Genomic DNA, 19,512 nt, shown 5'->3' with positions numbered 1-19,512 from the left:
GACATCCAGGGCTACCTATAGAGAAACAATGTCTTGAAAAGCCAAGTGAGGGGCCTGGAGAGATGGCTCAGCGGTTAAGAGCACTGTCTGCTCTTCCAGAGGTCCTGAGTTCAATCCCCAGCAACCACATGATGGCTTATAACCATCTATACTGTGATCTGGTGCCCTCTTCTGGCACGCAGGTGTACAAGCAGGCAGAAGACTATAAATAATAAATAAATAAATCTTAAAAAAAGAAAAAAAGAAAAGCCAAGAGATCCAGAGAGATGGAGAGAGAGAGACAGAGAGAGACAGAGACAGAGAGACAGAGCGAGCCAACTCCTACAGCTTGCTTTCTCATCACTATTCAAGCACCATGTCCTGCTCCCCACCCTCCAAATAAATAAATACAGTATAATAAAAAGGGCAAAGGTACAGGTAGGGGATGATGAGGCAGGCAATTATCACAAGAGAGGAGAAAGCACTGAGGGCCACAGCTTCACATTTTCTGCCAGTTCCCTGATGTCGGTGCCACTGCAGCCCGATGCTCTCTCTGCCCTTGACTTGGTTTCAGAGCCTTTTTCTGATTGTATCAGCCAGCTTGCCTAGTTGCAGTTAACAGTGACTTTCAGCTGGAGAAAGAAAAGGGTGAATATTTTATAGTATTTTGGGGAGGAATAGAGAGCTAAGAATCATGACCAGGTACCATGACAGTTTCTGAAGCAGAAACAATGACATCATTGGGTACCAAAGCCTCTGCACTGCTACCCTGAGAAGAACCACTTAACTCCATTCCATCTCTTACTTAGAGGTGGTGTCCTCTGATCATATCTCTCACTTTTGAATTCAGAACTTGTACCAGTGAGTTTGACTGTTGGAACACAGGTTAGTGTCTTAACCTAGCTGCAAGGGAGTCAAGACACATGCATTTTCTAACTTCTACCTTGACAAGAGAGGACTTAAATGACAAAACATGAGAAGAGGTTTCAAAGAGTTAGGTTTCCATAGATGACAAACATGACTTTTTGTTTGTTTGCTTGTTTTTTGTTATGTTTCACTTTTTGTTGGTGTTTTTTGAGACAGGGTTTCTCTGTGTCGCCTTGGCTGTCCTGGACTACTCTCTTTGTAGACCAGGCTGGCCTCGAACTCACAGTGATCTGCCTGCCTCTACCTCCTGAGTGCTGGGCCTGATAAATATGTTTTATACTGTTCTAGATTCTAACATGTTGGATGCCAAGACCAAGCCATTCCAGAGAATGGCTGTAAGAGAAATGTACCTGAATGAGCTCTTGGCTCAATTGTGGGGAACTGTGAAAAGAGTGTACTTGTATTTTCACGTCTGAATGCCAAAATGGATCTTGCTTTCCTGGACAGAGGGCATGGGTTTTGGTGGTGTTACGTGTACAAGGAAACCATTCTGGGCCATCAGCACGCAGGTTAGAAGTTCAAATCAGACTGCATTATGAGGGAGGGTGTGTGGGGTAGCTGTTGTTTTGAACCTGCCTGTCACTGGCTTTGTCTGACTTTGCTGTCACCTTTCCTGTCAACATTTAAGCATCTACAGGCTCTGAGCTGGTAGGCGGCACACACCAAAGTGGCCGTCCGTGGTGCATGCATGGGCTGTTCTTGTCACAGTAATGAAGACCCCATCAGAACTCGCAGTGGGGGACTGACAAGTACTGGTATGCTGGAGGCAGGATGCTAGCAGGGCTGCAAGCATAATGAAAGAATACATTATGTCAAATAGAATGTCATGGTAGGAAACAAGGGGTAGGCATGTCAGTATCTCCTGCGCCCCCTGCCTCAGGATGAGAGGTGAGCATGAGTTGGTACAGACCCTTCTAAGGGGGAGATTTTACTTAATCACCCCAGAGATGTAGATGATAAACGGGGATGCTTGTGGAGTTGAGACTGCCTCTCCTGACCCTGGCTGGGGTAAGGGTCTCCAAGGGACCAGTTGGGTGTTCCCTCCTGGTGAGAGAATAATCTTATGTTCAACATCCACTCTGGAGTGGGATCTCTAAGAGACAAGTTGTATGTTACAGAGCCCAGCACCCTAGGGCTCCTAGGTTGACAAAAAGACTTCTCAGGCTATCCTGACAGAAAAGCCACCGATGATTTTCCAGGCTGTGGGGGAGGGTCCAACACCACGATAGAGGATAGAATGAAGACGAAAGGGATCCTCCTAGAATGTTCCCGACTAGGGATGGCTCTATTAAGACTTAAAGCCAAGTTAGCTGGCTCAGCACGACGAGGGATGGGGACAGTGGGTTGCCTCACTGGGGCTGCAGTGAAGAAGCACGACTGCGAACTGCTCCACAGCGCATTTGTTCCTCAGTTGGAGGACAGAAGTCTGAAAGCAAGTGTCCACGGAGCCAAGTTCTCTCTGAAGATGCTCAGGAAGGACCTGTTCCAGGCCTCCCGGTTTCTGGAATTTCCTTGGCTGGTGACAGCATACTGACAGTCTTCACACAGTGTTCTTTCTATGTGTGCCTGTCTCCAAGTCTTCCCTTTTTATGGACATGCCATATCGGACAAGAGAGGAGTGCATGCCACTCAGGTACGGCCTTGACAATGGCAATGCCTTCATTTCCAAATAAGGGCTCATCCTGAGGTCATGGGAGTTGGGATTTTGTATATAAGTTTGTGAGGCCAACACATGGGCCTCATCTGCTTGACTTTTGGAAGGCAAATCCAGCTGACATCTTGTTTCACTTTCTCACCTCCCCCTCAAAAAAAAAAAAAACCAACAACAAAAAACCTGGATGATAGAAGTCTGGAGTAAATGGTTGGGTTGCAGACTGTCACCTTCAGTCTGCCAAGGATGCCCAAATTTGTGGGTAATCTTCTTCCTCTATGGGGTACCAGGCTTGCCTGGTCTACAAAGTGAGTCCAGGACAGACAAGAGCTACACAGAGAAACCCTGTCTGGAGCAGGGTGGGGGCGGGGCGAGAATAATAGTTCCCCATCATGGTTAATGTTAATTGCCAACTTAACGGCATCTATAATCGCCTCAGAGGTGGACCTCCGGCCATGCCTGTGGGGGATTCTCTTCGTTATCTTAATTGATATGAAAAAACCAGGCTTTTTGTTTGTTTGTTTGGTTTTCTTGAGGCAGGGTTTCATTACGTATCCCTGGCTGGCCTGGAACTCAAGTGTGTAGAGCAGGCTGGCCTTGAACCCATGGAGAGATTCACTTACCTCCCTCAGCCTCTGAAGTGCTGGGATTAAAGCCCTGCACCACCATGCCTGGCTCTTGGAAGACTTATCTAAATCGTGGCAGGACCATTTCTCTGGCCAGGGCATTCTGACCTGTGTAAACGGGAAAAGGTGAACCATCCATTTCCATTTCGGTTTCCAACTGTAGACCAGTAGATACAGATGCAGCTCCGCTTCAAGCTCCTTGACTTCCCAAGCAGGAAGGACTGCGCCCTGGAACAGCAAGCTGAAACAAACCCTTTCTCTTTTAAGTTGCTCGTGCTGGAGTATTTTATCACAATGATAGGAAAGAAACAGAGAGGACCCTTGATTTGAGGGAGGGAGCATAGAGGGGTCTACCCAGCTTGGGGCTCTAAGCACGTAGAGGGAAGCCAACAGACACATGCTTTTCCTCTGCAACTCCCAAGGCTCTGTGTGTATAAACGCTTTCCTTGGGTGGGGATGGGATCCTGTAGGGCTGGGGGTGGAGGGGTAAAGTGCACGCTCGCACCTCTCCCCTCCTTTGCACTTGCCTGGCTGAGCCAGGAGATATTTGTTTCTCTTGCTGGAGCGTGCACAGCCCACCTGCTACTGACCCTCCGACCACTGCCTCTGCCGCCCGCCCGCCCCCCCCCCCCCGCCGCCCCCCCCGCCTCCGTGGCCCCCCTCCCCCGTTTCTTCCCCTTCTGTTTGCTCTAAGGTGTATGGGCATGGCTTAAGCTGGCTGTTATTCAGGGCTTTTATGGGCATGGGTTGTGCTAGGTGCCCAGTTTCAGAGACTCAGAGAACACTCTGGGGGCCAGGTGCTCCTTCCAAAGATCTCTCTGACCTTGGAAAGTGAGATAGGTCCTTGGTGGTTGAGGAAGGGAGGGATGGGCGGACGGGGACGGCGGGGGCGGGGGAAGAGGAACCGTGGAAGCTTAGCCACAGGATTTTAGAGTGGTTGGCACAATTGGAATGCCCCTGTTTCAGCTGCCTCTGGCTACAGATGGGTAGATAATGTGCCAAGGTCAAATGTTGGGTGGTGCCCAGCAGAAACCAGGCCTTTGAAGGGCATCAGCTGAACTGAGACTTGAGGTGTTGATGGCAGTGGCTTCCAGGGGTCTGTGATGTCGTGTTTAGGCTGGAGAGGCTTGTATGTGCGAAGGGGGTCTCCTCCAGGGCTCCTGAGAAAAAGGGAGGGGTGGCTAAAAGCAAGGTGGAGGAGTGTGTTTGAGGGATTGTGGGAATTTAGGGCCGTGCACCCGCCCCTCCTCCCCCCCCCCCCGCAATGCGTGGGGCGCCTGGAAAGGGGTCTTGCGGGCAGGTGGGATCCTGCGGGGATCCGAGCGTGGGGTCCGCGCTGGCCCGGGCGGGGTAAGTCAGGGCTTGTCCGCTCCTATTGTGCGGCCGGGCGGCGGGCCCACAGAGCGGAGCGCTAGGAGGTGGAGCCGTGGGCTGCGGGCTCCAGCGCCTGCGTCCGCCGGGCCGGGCTCTGCGCGGCGAGAGGCCGGACGGGAGCCGGCAGCCGCGCCCCGGAGCAAGCGGGGAGGGACATGGGGCGCGGCGGCTCTCCCAGGTCTCGCAGGTTCCGGAGCCCGGAGGTACTTAAGGCAAAGCGTGGGCCCGGGGCCGGGTGGGGATATCGGGCTGACCTGGACTGTGTTGGGCCTCGGAAGGGAGCCCGGGCTGGGCACGGGGATGAAGGTCCCCGGAGGGGGCCCACCAGCGCTATTCCTGACCCCTCTCTCATCCGCCAGGGCTCCCCAAGAGGTCTCCGCAGCGCCCCCTTCTTCTCACCCGGGGTTTGGGTCCCACAGTGATTGAGAGACTTCTAAGTCTTCTGCTCTACCATGGCTAATGGGGTGATCCCTCCGCCCGGGGGCGCCTCCCCCCTACCCCAGGTGACTGATGCGTGGGGGTGGGGTGTGGGAGGAGGAGCAGGATGGGTGGGGTGTCCTCTGGATGACCCTGGGACCACCAGATCCAGACATGTACCTGTCTGTACTGGTGGTGTGGAGGAACAGGGGGTCTTTGGTATTTCACGCGTTAGTGGCTGGTGCTTCCAAGGCCTGGGGGAAGCCCTCAGAGGGTGTTTTGGGGCTGTTGATGCTGGCAAAGGTGAAGGTGTTGGGAAGGCCGTTGAAGTAATGGAGTTGGGGGTGGATGGGGAGTGTTCATAAACTAGGGTCCTTAGGAGAGGCTATCTGGCCTGCAGGTCCGGGTGCCCTTGGAGGAACCCCCTCTGGGTCCAGATGTAGAAGAGGACGATGATGACTTGGGCAAGACCTTGGCTGTGAGCAGGTTTGGGGACCTCATCAGCAAGACCCCAGCCTGGGACCCCGAGAAGCCTAGCCGCAGCTACAGCGAGCGGGACTTTGAGTGTGGGTAGCCTGGGGACCCCTTAGTTCGACAGCCTTCACCACCATCACCTTCATCGCCAGCATTACTGCGCTCACCTCCGGCTTCATCACTCAGTACCATCCTGTGCTGGACGTTGTGCTGAGCCACCATGCCGTGTTAAGTCATCCTGCCTCCCTTACCATCATCACCTCTTCACCTGTCAGGGGAGCTGTGCTACAGACCAGGGGAGATGTAGGGGAAGATGGGCCTGAGGCCTCCCACACTGACCTTCATCATCCGCTGTGCCCCCCTCCCTCACGTTCTGCTCTTCCACGTTCCCTGTTGTGTCTTTCCTCAGCTTCTCTTTCACTCCTGTAGCACATCTCCCTAGTCCCCTTTTCGACTATCCCCTCTCTGTCACTCTTGTCCCCACGCTACCTGGCCTCACCAATGACAGGAGCATGGACGCGGTAGTTGGGAGGGGTGCCCTTGTCCTAGAGCAAAGACTAGGGTGCCTTTGTTTCAGACCTTGAGCTAGAATCAGGTGTGCACTCCGTGGGGGTGGGGAGCCCCACTCTGCTTCGGGGGTCTCAACCGACTCTCCTGCACCCCCAGTTCACCGGCACACATCCCACCACACCCATCACCCGCTCTCAGCCCGCCTGCCTCCACCCCACAAGCTGCGGCGACTGCCCCCCACCTCTTCTCGGCACACCAGGAGGAAGAGGAAGAAGGAGAAAACCTCTGCTCCCCCCTCAGAAGGGACACCCCCCATACAGGAGGAGGGGGGAGCTGGAGCAGAAGAGGAGGAGGAGGAGGAGGAGGAAGAGGAAGAAGAAGAAGGAGAATCTGAGGCAGAGCACGCGGAGCCTCCATCTTCAGGGCCCCCACAGAAAGCAAAGGTAGGGCCTGCTCACTGAAGGAAGGTTGGCTGGCCAAGGGGTGGCACAGAGAAGGTTCAGGAAACGATGACTGTCCGTGTGTGCCCACAGTTCTCCATTGGAAGCGATGAGGATGACAGCCCAGGCCTTTCTAACAAGGCTGCCTGTACGAAGGCCCTGCCTGCCGTGGGCCTGCACTCTGACCAGAGCCCCCAGCGCCCTGGCAGGTACTAGTCCCAGCTCCCTGGACCCAGCCCTCACTGAGCAGAACCCAGAGCAGACCAGAGCAGCAGTTGGTCCAAATCCCTGACACTGACCTCATCCCTAACCCTGCATAGTGTCCCTAGGTGTGACCCGGACAGCAAAGAAAGTGAGGAGAACCCCCCCCCCCCCCCCCCCCGTCTGTCTCCGTGGTTTACAAGTGGGAGTGGCACGGTGGGGGGTGGGGGTGGGTGAGTGGGGAAGCAAAGAGGGGAGAAAAGAGAGAGTAGAGCCAAAAGGTCAAGAGTCCTCTAGGCCTGGGGTGTTGGTGAAGAGGGTGGGACACAAGCAGAAGAGATGAGCCAGCAAGTGGGCAAGCTGGGCCTGTGTATTCAGACTAGCTCTTGAGGCTAGGGAAGCCATAGGAGCCCAGTAGTTTAGCCAGCTCCTTGGCCTCCCTCCATCAAACCTTAAGGGTCACGTTGCTTCCTTAGCTCTCCCAGTCCCAGGACCCGGGCTTCCCGTATCTCTACAGAGAAGAGCCGGCCCTGGAGTCCATCAGCCAGCTATGACCTGCGGGAGCGATTGTGCCCAGGCAGTGCTCTGGGCAACCCTGGGCCAGAGCAGCGGGTACCCACTGATGAGGCGGAGGCCCAAATGCTGGGTTCTGCCGACCTGGATGACATGAAAAGTGAGTGAGACCCTATGGTAGGGACCCTGAAGTGGGTGTCCCCACCTAGTCCTTTCTGGAGTGTCCCTGTGGCAGAGAGAGCCACTAAGGCACCTCTCTGCCAGAGCTGTTTCCCTTTGTGTCACTCATGAGGGCTCTGCTTGTCACCTATTGTATAAAGCTGCCCTCTGCCACGCGTGTTCTTTGAGGAAAGCCTTCCTGAGACTTCCATGCTCTGTAACCCACCTGCCTGGACGCTAAGGGTTGAGCTGAACTGCCAGGCCGCACTTCTCCCCAAAGCAGGCCCTCAGCTGCCCTCACTCCTTTCTACCACCCTTGGCCTGGCCTGGCTGTGATCTCGGCACATTCCTTCTATCTTATCAGTGCCTGGCTTTGGTGCCACCTGTCATCACCCACGGGGCTCTGTGCCCAGGCTAGGGGCATCACTGGTCCCCCACCTGCCCCCCCTGCCTTCCTCCTCCTAAGATTCACAGGGTGTGGGCGGGGGCAGAGGTGGGGGGAGTTAGGGCTTTGAGCTCAATACGTCATGGAAAGTTGCCAGGGCCTGAGGACAGGGACAGGAACAATCCGATGGCAACGGTGGCAGCAGGATTGGGGGGGGGCCGTCAAAGAGAGGGTGTGTTTACAGATCCAGGGTGGGAGCTGATTACAACAGGAGCAGACTTGGGGGACAAGGAGAAGTGGGAGCAGGAAACCTTCCCACGTCCAGCTCTGTGTGAGCAAAAGCGGCTCCTGCAGGAGCTCCCAGCTCGTGGGATAGCCACGGCTCTGGGGAAAAGCGAGGGCCGAGGCCTTGGTCACCAGAGGAATGACAAGCCTGCTGGACAAGGTCATGGAGCCCAATGGGACTCTGAGTCCTGAGCCCAGGGACACTGAAGACCAGGGCCCTGGGAGGAATCCAGCCCCTAGCACTGGTGACTTACTGGCTTCAGAGGATTTGGAAATGTTTGTACTGGACTTTGAAGACTATGGCCTGTGGGAGCCCATGAGGGGCCACCCGAGCCCCCTGGCAGGGGTAGCTGCTTGTGAGTAACTGGGCAGCCAGCCCTTCTCCAGCTGGTCATCTGGGCAGGGCAGGAGGGAGGATGATGGAGCCCTTCATAAGCCGGATGGGACACCAGTGGGGACCGGGAGTCAAGCGTTGTGGATATGGCAATGTTGAGAGTTAGGTGTCTAGAGATAGGCATTGTATCCATGGTCCCACAGGGAGGACCAGTGGTTGTGGCAGGGACTTGGGAGTATGGGTTGGGATGAAGACTTAAATTGGGATCTGCCTTTTGTTGTGACTCGGCCAGTTGTACACTGTAGCTCTGTACCCGTCTTTCGACTTCCTGAGACTCCTGTCTCCACATCTGTGAAATAGCCACCTGGGTTATGTGGTTTTTGACAACAACCAGGTGGACTTGGTGGGTACAACAGGGGCCTGGAGCATGTGGGCCATGCTCTCACCCCCCCCCTCCCAGAGATGAGCCCCTGGGGCCCAAGTCCACCTTGTCCACAGGTCATCGGCTGGAGGACAACCCTGGTGTGCGGCGGCACTTGGTGAAGAAACCATCCCGGACCCAGGGTGGGAGAGGCAGCCCCAGCGGCCTGGCTCCCATCCTGCGCAGGAAGAAGAAGAAAAAGAAGCTGGACCGAAGGCCTCATGAGGTATAGTACCCTGAGGGTACTGGCTTCTTGGGGTGGGGGTGTCCAGGTTTTCTTTCTTGGCACGGCCCCAACCCCGGCAAGCCTCTGGGCCCTCCTCACCTTGATACCTACTGCAGGTGTTCGTGGAGCTGAATGAACTGATGCTGGACCGGAGCCAGGAGCCGCACTGGCGCGAGACAGCGCGCTGGATCAAGTTTGAGGAGGATGTGGAGGAGGAGACAGAGCGCTGGGGGAAGCCCCATGTCGCCTCACTCTCTTTCCGTAGCCTGCTGGAGCTCAGGAGAACCATTGCCCAGGGTAGGACTCCTCAGGCTGGCCCGAGCCAATGGCTCTTCTCCCCACTCTAGCTCCAGCTGTGTCAGGCTACCCAGTGTTCTGGGACCATCCTGGGAATTTAGAGGGGCAAGGCTATGGACTGTACCTGAGCATGACGGACAGACGTTCTAGCTGTCTACGCTCTTGAGCCATGACTCCCCTCGCTCAACCTCTCTTGTGCTGCCCCGGCTGCCCGTGAAATATGCATCTTCTGTAGTGTATTGATACCCAGCTCACCTGGCACATTTGCCTGCCCTTGGGGAGTGAGGCTTTCTTTGGGGGTGGTTCTCCCCTCTGGCAGGACGGCTTTTCCCCTTACTGTGTCCTAGGAGCGGCTCTCCTGGACCTGGAGCAGACCACCCTGCCAGGCATCGCTCACCTTGTGGTGGAGACTATGATTGTATCTGACCAGATCCGGCCTGAGGACAGGGCTAGTGTTCTGAGGACTCTGCTCCTGAAGCACAGGTGTGAGGGGCTGGGGTTTTAAAAGGCCTCTGCCTGCTTCAACTAGCCCAGGAGCCTTGTTTCCTCTGAGGGATTCCAGCTTGAACCGAATGTGACCCCTTGGTTATCCAACCCTTCCATCTTCCTATAGCCTTAACCAATAGAAAGCTCTCATATTAAGGAAAAGGGCTGGAGGCTGTGGTCCTTCACTTCTTACCGCCTGTGACCTCAGTCTCATTAGCCTCTACGATTTAACTCATCCTCTTTAGCCATCCCAATGACGACAAGGATAGTGGCTTTTTCCCTCGAAACCCGTCAAGCTCCAGTGTGAACTCCGTCTTGGGGAATCACCACCCAACCCCTAGTCATGGCCCTGACGGTGCGGTACCCACCATGGCTGACGACCTAGGGGAGCCAGCCCCGTTGTGGCCACATGACCCTGATGCCAAGGAGGTCAGTGACCTTGCCTGACCTGGGCCTTGGAAACTTAGAAGATGCCCAGATTAGTTGAAATTGGGAAGGTTGGATGCCTGGCACCGTGCTGAGCATGCTGTGGGTCTGTGGGGGTGGTTGCACATGAGGGCTCCCTATGCTGGCAATATAGAGTTTTGGGGTGGCGATGTGCCTGACCCATGGGAGCCATTCAGCTGATAAGGCTGAGGTGGAGGAGGGCATAGAGGAGAGTGCAGCACCCTCCTAAGAGGCTAGAGAGAGAGGAAATAGGGGCCAGACCTAGGGCAGGGGGTGGGAGGGCCTGCCATGGTCTCCAGGCTGGGTCCCAGCCCTATTCCAGTTTTGCATCCTCAGAAGCCCCTCCACATGCCTGGGGGAGACGGTCACCGGGGGAAAAGCCTGAAACTGCTGGAGAAGATCCCTGAAGATGCTGAGGCCACTGTTGTGCTTGTGGGTGAGACGGGCTGGGTGCAGGAGACGGGGCTTGCTGACCGAGCTCAGTTCCCCTGGACCTCTGAGTCCTTTCTTCCTCATTCCCAGTTTCCTGCCGTCTTGGGCTGCTGCTGGTTTAATGTAGCACCATCGTAAGAATTAGGAAAAGAATCCTTGTGCGATACCCTTAATTCCCGCCCCTTGGTAATTGCTATATGAATATAAACATGTACGTGAACAGGGTACTTTTAGATCTGAGATTGCTTTGGCAGTGCCCAGCTGCTCCACTGTACAGAAGGACCCAGATCCCAGCCCCCTGCTCCCTCCCGCCCCGGGACCTGCCTCAACTGTTGCCGTGTATCCATCGCTGCTTTTGTCTTCTTCCAGGCTGTGTGCCTTTCTTGGAGCAGCCGGCAGCAGCTTTTGTGCGGCTCAGTGAGGCTGTCCTCTTGGAGTCTGTGCTTGAGGTCCCTGTGCCTGTTCGCTTCCTCTTTGTGATGCTGGGACCCAGCCAGACCAGCACGGACTACCATGAGCTAGGCCGCTCCATCGCCACCCTCATGTCTGACAAGGTTGGTCCTATAACCTGGGATGGGTTCTTTAGGCCTGTCCAACTGGGACCTGCTTGTTCCCTACCTGTTTGTCTCTGGAGTGGAGTTAGTGAGCTGTTAGCCCAGGCTAGAAAACGGAAACCTGGGCTGTGCATGGAACAGGCGGAAGCATATAGAAGTAGAGGTTCAGGCTCAATGTCTTGGGTGTAGTTGGAGATGTAGACTGAAGGGTTGATGGTATAGACCATGGCTGGCCTCAGATAGGAGGGTCTCCTAGTTGGGTGATGTTTGGGATTCTCATTAGCCTCTAGGATCTGGGCACTGCTCAAGTCAGAGATGTTCTGGAATCCTCTCCTAGACTGGCCTGGGGCACATGGCTGTCTATGTTCTACACCCTACCCAATACCGCCTCTCTGAAGTCTCCTTCCTGCTCTCTCTTGGCCCACTCTTGAGATCCATTCCTTCCTCCTTAGCTGTTTCACGAGGCTGCCTACCAGGCAGATGACCGGCAGGACCTTTTGGGTGCCATCAGTGAGTTCTTGGATGGGAGCATCGTGATCCCCCCATCGGAGGTGGAGGGCCGTGACCTACTACGCTCTGTGGCCGCCTTCCAGCGCGAGCTGCTGAGGAAGCGACGGGAGCGGGAACAGACCAAAGTGGAGATGACCACCCGGGGGGGCTACGCGGCCCCTGGCAAAGGTCAGCCCACAGCCCACTGCTGCTACGCTTGAGTCCTATGTGCTCTTTTTTTTTTTGAGACAGGGTTTCTCTGTGTAGCCTTGGCTGTCCTGGACTCGCTTTGTAGACCAGGCTGGCCTCGAACTCACAGCGATCCGCCTGCCCCTGCCTCCCCAGTGCTGGGATTAAAGGCGTGCGCCACCACGCCCGGCTTGCCCTATGTGCTCTTACCATACCTGTCCCCGATGCTGTGGGGGATGCGGCCGGGGCTTCCAGACGGGACGGAGTGGCCTGTGTTCCATCAGCATCTTGCCCCCTTCCCCAGAACTGTCTCTGGAGATGGGGGGCTCCGAGGCACCCTCTGAAGATGATCCCCTGCAACGAACAGGCTCAGTGTTTGGGGGGCTAGTGCGAGACGTGAAACGCCGGTACCCACACTACCCCAGTGACCTGCGGGACGCACTGCACTCCCAGTGCGTGGCCGCCGTACTCTTCATCTACTTCGCAGCCCTCAGCCCTGCTATCACCTTTGGGGGGCTGCTAGGTGAGGCTCTCGGGGTCACTGTGGGGGTCAGATGCCACCTGGAGGGTTCCATAGTTCGCGTCACTTAAGGGGCTGATGGGCAGGGGGCAAATGGAATAAGAAAGCTGCAACTCCCTTAGGGGTCAAAGGACCCCAGTGATCTCTTTTGAGGGGGGCTATAACGTGGCAGGATTATACAGGGGTACAAGGGCAGGATCCCTGTGGTCCCCTTGAGAATGTAGGTGGGGTCCTGTCTGTCATTTGGGAGGTGTTGTATGCTCTTGCTGGGGAGGTAGATGAGGAAGGGGACAGAGGACAGGGAAAGCAAGGCTATGACCATCCTGCTGAGCCCTTTGCATCCCAGGAGAGAAGACCGAAGGGCTAATGGGCGTGTCAGAGCTGATTGTGTCTACGGCTGTGCTTGGGGTCCTCTTCTCGCTGCTGGGGGCCCAGCCGCTCCTCGTGGTGGGCTTCTCTGGGCCTCTGCTGGTCTTCGAAGAAGCCTTCTTCAAGGTGAAGCCTGCCCCGCTACCCCAAGCATTGTCCCTTCTTCCTGTCCTTTGTCAGCCCCTGTTCTGTCACCCTCCATTTCCTTGGAATCTGCTCCTGTTCATCCCACAGGATACTACTTCCAGGGCCGATGGCCCACCTGTAGGTAACCACATGTACTCTCTCTAGTTCTGCCGAGCTCAGGACCTGGAATACCTCACCGGTCGAGTGTGGGTGGGCCTCTGGCTGGTGGTCTTCGTCCTGGCCCTCGTGGCTGCAGAGGGCAGCTTCCTGGTCCGCTACATCTCGCCGTTTACCCAGGAGATCTTCGCTTTCCTCATCTCGCTAATTTTCATTTATGAGACTTTTCACAAGCTCTATAAGGTGTGGTAGCGTCCAGAGTGGGTAGGGATAGGGTGGAGATGGTGCCCTAAGGAGGTCTGGGGCGTGCTGAGAGCAAGGTATGGGGAGAGGGGCTTCATTAGTGCATGCGTGCATGCGTGTCAGTGTCAGGAGGTGGAGGTTAAAGAACATCAGGGCTGGGTTTGTCATGTGCCTGTGGAGAGTGAGGCATCTTCTCCTCTACACACCATAGGTGTTCACAGAACATCCTTTGCTGCCATTCTACCCACCCGAGGGGACCCTGGAGACTGGCTTAGAACTAAATAGTAGTGCCCTGCCCGCCACAGAGGGACCACCAGGCCCAAGGAACCAGCCCAACACAGCTCTGCTATCCCTCATCCTCATGCTGGGGACTTTCCTCATTGCCTTCTTCTTGCGCAAGTTCAGGAATAGCCGCTTCCTGGGGGGCAAGGTACTCTATCTCTCTTGGTTCCTGTTGTCCCTCCCAGACTCACCTCCTCAGACATCTCCCTTCCCCCCGCCCCCCCCAATCTATTGGCCCAGAAGCCCCACCCCCACCCCAACAGGACAAGAGTGCCTCCCATCTGTGGCTGGCACACAGGGGAGTCGCCTAGAGGGACATTCTAGGGTACTCCTAACCTCAGCTTGGTCCCAGAAAGGGTTGAGGATGTCTCCTAACCCCAGCCTCTTGCTTCCAACCTGGCTGCCCTTGACAGGCCCGACGCATCATCGGGGATTTTGGCATTCCCATCTCCATCTTGGTGATGGTCCTGGTGGACTACTCTATCACAGATACCTACACACAGGTGAGCTTGCCCCACCCCCCTGTGGTCAGTGCAAATCCCCAACTCGCTCCAGGGTCTGGAGCAGGGTTGCAGCCCAGCTCTTCTGGTCAAGCGGCAAGAGGTTTGGGCTGCACCAGGGGTGGCTGTGAGGTTCAGCCCAGGGTCTACCCAACTCTTTATGATCTCAAGTGGGAGGAATTTGGAAGATGTGAGCTCGCGCAGAGTGCCAGGTCTCCTGAATGGCAGGTCCCCCCCCTCGATAGCTGTGGACTAGAGGGGACGGTATTCCTGGGCCCCCTTGCCGGCCCCTGGCGTAGTGTTTTTTGGAGAATGAAAATGAATTCCCAGCAGCTCCCTAGAGTTGTGGTCACTCTGTAATAGGAAGAGCAGCAACACAGACCTCTCGCGTGGGTGGCCTCGGGCTCCGACCCATGTCTTCTCTCTTGCCACACAGAAGCTAACGGTGCCGACAGGGCTCTCGGTGACTTCACCGCATAAGCGCACGTGGTTCATCCCACCCTTGGGCAGCGCCCGCCCCTTCCCACCGTGGATGATGGTGGCTGCTGCCGTCCCTGCACTCTTGGTTCTCATCCTGATATTCATGGAGACACAGATCACGGCGTGAGAGGGCTGGAGACGGGAGGGGAGGTGGCGGAACGGCTTGGCCTTAGGGTTAAGGCAGGGATATCTTATCTGTCAAGGGATGGCCTGGTGGGTAGGCTGTGAGGGGATTATTGGGATCTGATAGGAGTGAGGAGGTGGGGAGGCGGTGGGGGGGGCGTGGGGGGCGGTGCAGGAGCTAGAGCAACAGGCCGGAAGAGGCAAGTGATGGTTTGACCTGGTGCCTCTCGCTACCACCCCTGGCAGGGCGGCACTTGGCAGTTCTCAGAGCTCCATCAGGGTGTTCTCTCATGCAGCGATGTTCACATGTTTCTCATTTTGGTTAAACCAAAATAACGTGGTATGATCTGGCATCTGCGCTTTGTGGTGCTTTAAACGTTCGCAGTGTGAGAATCTGGCTCAGATTCACTGCAGGGTGAGAGCTTTAATTTGGGAATGTGAAAGAGGAAGCTGACAGGTCCAGGGAGAGCTGTTGCCTACAGTGCTCCCCCCACCTCCCCTCAAGCCTGGAGTGAATGCTGTGTGCATTGCAGGTCTGCCTGCTAGCTACATCCTTCTTCTCCACACCACAGGCTCATTGTCAGCCAGAAGGCACGGAGGCTTCTCAAGGGTTCCGGCTTCCATCTTGACCTGCTCTTGATTGGCTCTTTGGGTGGCCTCTGTGGGTTATTCGGATTGCCCTGGCTCACAGCTGCCACCGTCCGCTCTGTCACTCATGTCAACGCGTTGACCGTAATGCGTACTGCCATTGCACCTGGTGACAAGCCCCAGATCCAGGAGGTGCGGGAGCAGCGGGTCACCGGGGTGCTCATTGCCAGCCTTGTGGGTGAGCACCCAGTCTCCCCATAACCTGCTTTCTTGGGCCCAGTGGCTTGAAATCCTCATCGTCCTGGGCTCGACCCTCCTGAGTCTGCAGGTGCACCATGTGTGGCCCTCTCTTAGGTCTCCAACTTGTCAGTCCACACTCTAGAAACTCTTCCCTGTTTTCCCTTTGTCCCACTCCATCTCTATTTGGGAGGCCCAGATTGGTCAGATGAATCTCGGTCCATTACCAGGCCCTTTTGTCTGGATGGGACAAGCAGGCAGCAATAGGCAGATCTGTGTCACCTCCTCCAGGTCTGTCTATTGTCATGGGAGCTGTGCTGCGCCGGATCCCACTGGCTGTGCTCTTTGGGATTTTCCTGTACATGGGGGTCACATCATTGTCTGGTATCCAACTGTCCCAGCGTCTACTGCTCATATTCATGCCAGCAAAGCACCATCCTGAGCAACCCTACGTGACCAAGGTCAGGCCCGAGCGCAAGGAGTTGGGGGACACGCGGGAGTTGATGGAGGGAGTCTGGAGGGGCTCCTCAACTAGGGATGAGTGGGACGCATAAGACAAGGCTAACTGGGATTTGGAGAGCCGTGTTCCCAAAGGTGTGGGTGTGGGCAGAATGGCCACTGTGTAACGAGACCGAGCCTGTTCCCCAGGTGAAGACCTGGCGGATGCACCTGTTCACCTGCATCCAGCTGGGCTGCATCGCGCTGCTCTGGGTGGTCAAGTCAACGGCGGCCTCGCTGGCCTTCCCTTTCCTGCTGTTGCTCACGGTGCCTCTGAGGCGTTGCCTTTTGCCCCGGCTCTTCCAGGACAGAGAGCTGCAGGCGGTAAGGGCTCATGGCTTGGGGTGGTAGGATGAGGGCAGGTAGGCACCGGAATGAAATACCTGGGTTCCAGTTTGTGAAGTCTAGACTACCTGTGGTTGGCTTGTGGGAACTGGGGGAGTGTTATGAATGCTCTGAGGCGCTGTTTTTACTTGGAGATTCTTCTAAAGATGTATTTATTTATTATTATGTATACACTGCTGTGCTTGCATGTACTACTGCAAGCCAGAAGAGGGCGCTCTATCACATTACAGATGGTTATGAGCCACCATGTGGTTGCTGGGAATTGAACTCAGGACCTTTGGGATAGCAGGCAGCACTCTTAACCACTGAGCCATCTCTCCAGCACCAACTTGGAGATTCTTCTATCAAAGAACTGTTGGGAAATTTAAGTATGAATTCAGGTAGCTGTTGATATGAGGCTCCCGAAAGAACAAGGCAGGGCCACTGTGGACTGTTCTGCTGGTTGTACCCGAACACGCATCTGGTTGTGGCTACGTATGGGTAGCATAGCGCAGACACCAGTTTCTGTCAGCTGTAGGAAAGGACATCTTTATGCTATTCTTTAATTTTTTAATATATACTTTAAGTGTATGTGTTGAGGTCAGAGGGCAACCTCCAGGACATGGTTCTGTCTTTCCTGTGTGTCCTGGGGATTGACCTTGGGTCACCAGGCTTGCTGGCAAGCACCTTTATCTGCTGAGTCATCTCACTGTTCCATTTTTGCAATCCTTTCGTGATCAGATATAGGGTACAGAGGTGCCATGATCCTAGGGATGAGCATCTGATGTCATAGTTGCTATTGTATTATTGGTAAGATTTGGGTGTTCCGGAAATGAAGGTTTTGGCCAGTGAGATATTTTGAGCTGGGGTTCCTGGAGAGGGAGAGAAGGTGTTTAGAAGAGGTTATAGGGACAGAAGGGGACGTGTGTTTGTCCCTCTGCCTTTCCCAACCCTGTGCTTCTCCCTTTTGCAGCTGGACTCTGAAGATGCTGAACCAAACTTTGACGAGGATGGGCAGGACGAGTACAATGAGCTACACATGCCTGTGTGACCCTCAAGATGGTGCCCCTCAGAGACCCCCACCTTGGTGACTCACAGACCCTAGGAAACCAGCACCAGGGCCAGGCGTTCCTCAGGACCCAGGGATGTGCTTGGGTCACTGCCCATGCCAGGCCAGCTCAGACGGCACCGGCTTTGAAGTCATTATAACACACTCCTTGCCTCGTGTCTGCCTCATTTTTTTTTGGTGCCACCTGTGGCTTCCCAGGCCACATTTTACCTGCCTGACACGTTACCAGGGTCATCCACACTGGAAGAGGTTTGAAGCAAGGGACAGAGGTCTTGAGAGGGAGGGGTAGGTTCAAATCTATGAAAAGTTCAAGCTGGCTCTTTCTGTTCCCTCCTCAGCTCCCTTGAGTGAAAGCTGAAGAGCAAGATGGTCAAGGTCTACTAAGGGACACAGCCCATTAATCTAGCCCTGGATTAGAAAGGAGGGGACAGGGAGGCCCTCCTTCCCTTTAGCCACTGGGGAAACCAGGGTGACTTGTGCTACAAAGCTGAAGGGAAAAAGTACAGGGGTAGCGGCCCAACCCCCCCCCCCCACATACACCCCCCCAGACGCCAGCATGGCGCGGGGTTTGGGGCCCACTGTACCGTTTTAGACTCTCCTGGCTTAAGAGGGAAGCGGTTCTAGGATTCCTGAGGCCACTCCTTGTGCAACAGTCTGTTTTGCCAGAAATAACCTGGGAGGCCTTGAGGAGGGTGGAAACAGGACCCATTGCGTCACAGTTGCTAGGTAACCAGCTGCCTTGGTGGCGGCCGTCGGCCTTGTGTGGCCCTCTGGTGGTGGCTTTTGCTCTCTGCATGCTCTGTCGGCTGAGCAGGGGAAAGGCTGCCACCTGGCGGATCCCAGGCTTCATTTAAGCGGGCCCAGTTTCTAGAGGGTTCTGGAAGAGAGGTTCATGTAGGTCTGCAGCTCCGAACATCCAGGCTTAGTGACCCCTTAGCTTTATATGGTACTTTTTCTCTCGAGGTGGCCTCGCACCCCTCTCTCCTCCTATTTGACCTTTCTTGTAATGTGTTCAGGCCTACCGTTAAAGGCAGGGGACACAGAGCAGTTGGGATGTTTGTTGTGTTTCTAAGGCAGAGCCGAGCCAGCAGTACCGGGCTATCATCACATTTTAAGCACTCATCCCAGCTGCCCACTCACCCTCCGTCTCTGATCTTTGCCAGGCTCGTTAGATGTGCCACGGCAAGGTAGAATGTCAAAGACTCTGTCAAGGATCAAAACAAAAGTTGTCAGGTGCAACGCCGGGACCAGGCTGGTGCGGAACACACAGAGAGGGGGAGGGCCTCACCAGCAGCCTGGCCTGACAGGGCCTTTCTGGGTATTGGCAGCTGGCTGATGCCTCTGCTGTGGGGACTCCTATACGTCAGGAAGGAGCCTGCTTTTCCCAGGAGCCCCCTACTAACAAGTGAGAAGGGGTTCTGCCCGGAGCTGAGTCCTAGTCAGGGTTTTTAGCAGGTGAGGATGATGTCCAATAAAGTGGGGGAGGGGGAGGCCCTGAGCCTCAGGTCAGAAGGTGAGAACAATATGAAAGTGGAGTTTTGGACAGCCATGCCAGCTAATTTGGAAAGGATAGGACGAAGGGACTGGAGCTGTGGGAGACGGGCTGAAGTTGAGGAGGTCAGGCCTGAGCTGGGCCTGATAGAAGGCAGAGCTTTCCCAACAACCGCAAAAGCCAGCAGGAAGGGTCCTATGAGGCAGAGGACTGGAGACCAGGTTGATCCTGTAAGAGACAGGATGATAAGATGCGTCACCTCTGGGCCTGGGCCTGGGTGACTTAGTGTGAATGTCATTTGAGGACATCTGGAAATCGTCCTAAAGCCTTGGTAGTCCCCATGTCTCCCCTGACCTTTTCTTTGGCTGGGCCTTTGGCCATATCCTCTCAAGGGCCTGGGGCCTTTTTTTTTTTTTTTTTTTTTTTTTTAATTTTAGGCATAGAGAGGCACTCTAATCTTATAGCACAGCTTGAGTGGGGAGGGGCAGGCATTACAAGACAGGTGTTCTGGAGTATGCTCCTCCAAACCAAAACAGCTGCCATGATCAGATGAGCAGTGCCAGCTTGCAAGTGACTATCAGGAGAGGCCCGTGCACTATTGACATTTGCCTCACCCCTTTTCTCTAAGCCGTTGGTATGCAATTCTGCCTTGATTGTGCTTAGTGCAATCCAGGGGCAGGACTTCAGGGTCTTGGGAGGTGTTAGACTTCAAGCAGCTAGAGTGTGTA

At 55.2% G+C, this 19,512-nt stretch overlaps 1 protein-coding gene across 4 annotated transcripts; it reads left to right on the top strand.

Moving 5' to 3' along the window:
* Positions 1-4,295: 4,295 nt before the first annotated feature.
* SLC4A3 (solute carrier family 4 member 3) lies at positions 4,296-17,450 on the top strand. Of its 4 annotated transcripts, none has more exons than XM_084779672.1 (23): positions 4,296-4,312; positions 4,917-5,060; positions 5,375-5,540; positions 6,115-6,401; positions 6,492-6,607; positions 7,076-7,272; positions 8,774-8,922; positions 9,039-9,219; positions 9,567-9,702; positions 9,951-10,134; positions 10,489-10,588; positions 10,954-11,138; positions 11,591-11,816; positions 12,121-12,339; positions 12,683-12,831; positions 12,997-13,191; positions 13,403-13,621; positions 13,887-13,976; positions 14,410-14,576; positions 15,149-15,402; positions 15,693-15,862; positions 16,050-16,223; positions 17,197-17,450. In XM_084779672.1, the coding sequence occupies exons 2-23, from the start codon at positions 5,010-5,012 to the stop codon at positions 17,272-17,274; spliced, it is 3,693 nt and encodes a 1,230-aa protein (XP_084635798.1). In that variant the 5' UTR covers positions 4,296-4,312; positions 4,917-5,009; the 3' UTR covers positions 17,275-17,450. The 4 variants fall into 4 exon arrangements, with proteins under 4 accessions (XP_084635798.1, XP_084635797.1, XP_084635796.1 ...); XM_084779671.1 differs by lacking the exon at positions 4,296-4,312 and adding an exon at positions 4,388-4,533; XM_084779670.1 differs by lacking the exon at positions 4,296-4,312 and adding an exon at positions 4,630-4,760.
* The last annotated feature ends 2,062 nt before the right edge of the window (positions 17,451-19,512 follow it).

Source organism: Acomys minous, assembly GCF_964271855.1.
Source record: "Acomys minous genome assembly, chromosome: 4".
Classification (NCBI taxonomy): domain Eukaryota; kingdom Metazoa; phylum Chordata; class Mammalia; order Rodentia; family Muridae; genus Acomys; species Acomys minous.
This window is presented reverse-complemented; position numbering and strand designations above follow the sequence as displayed.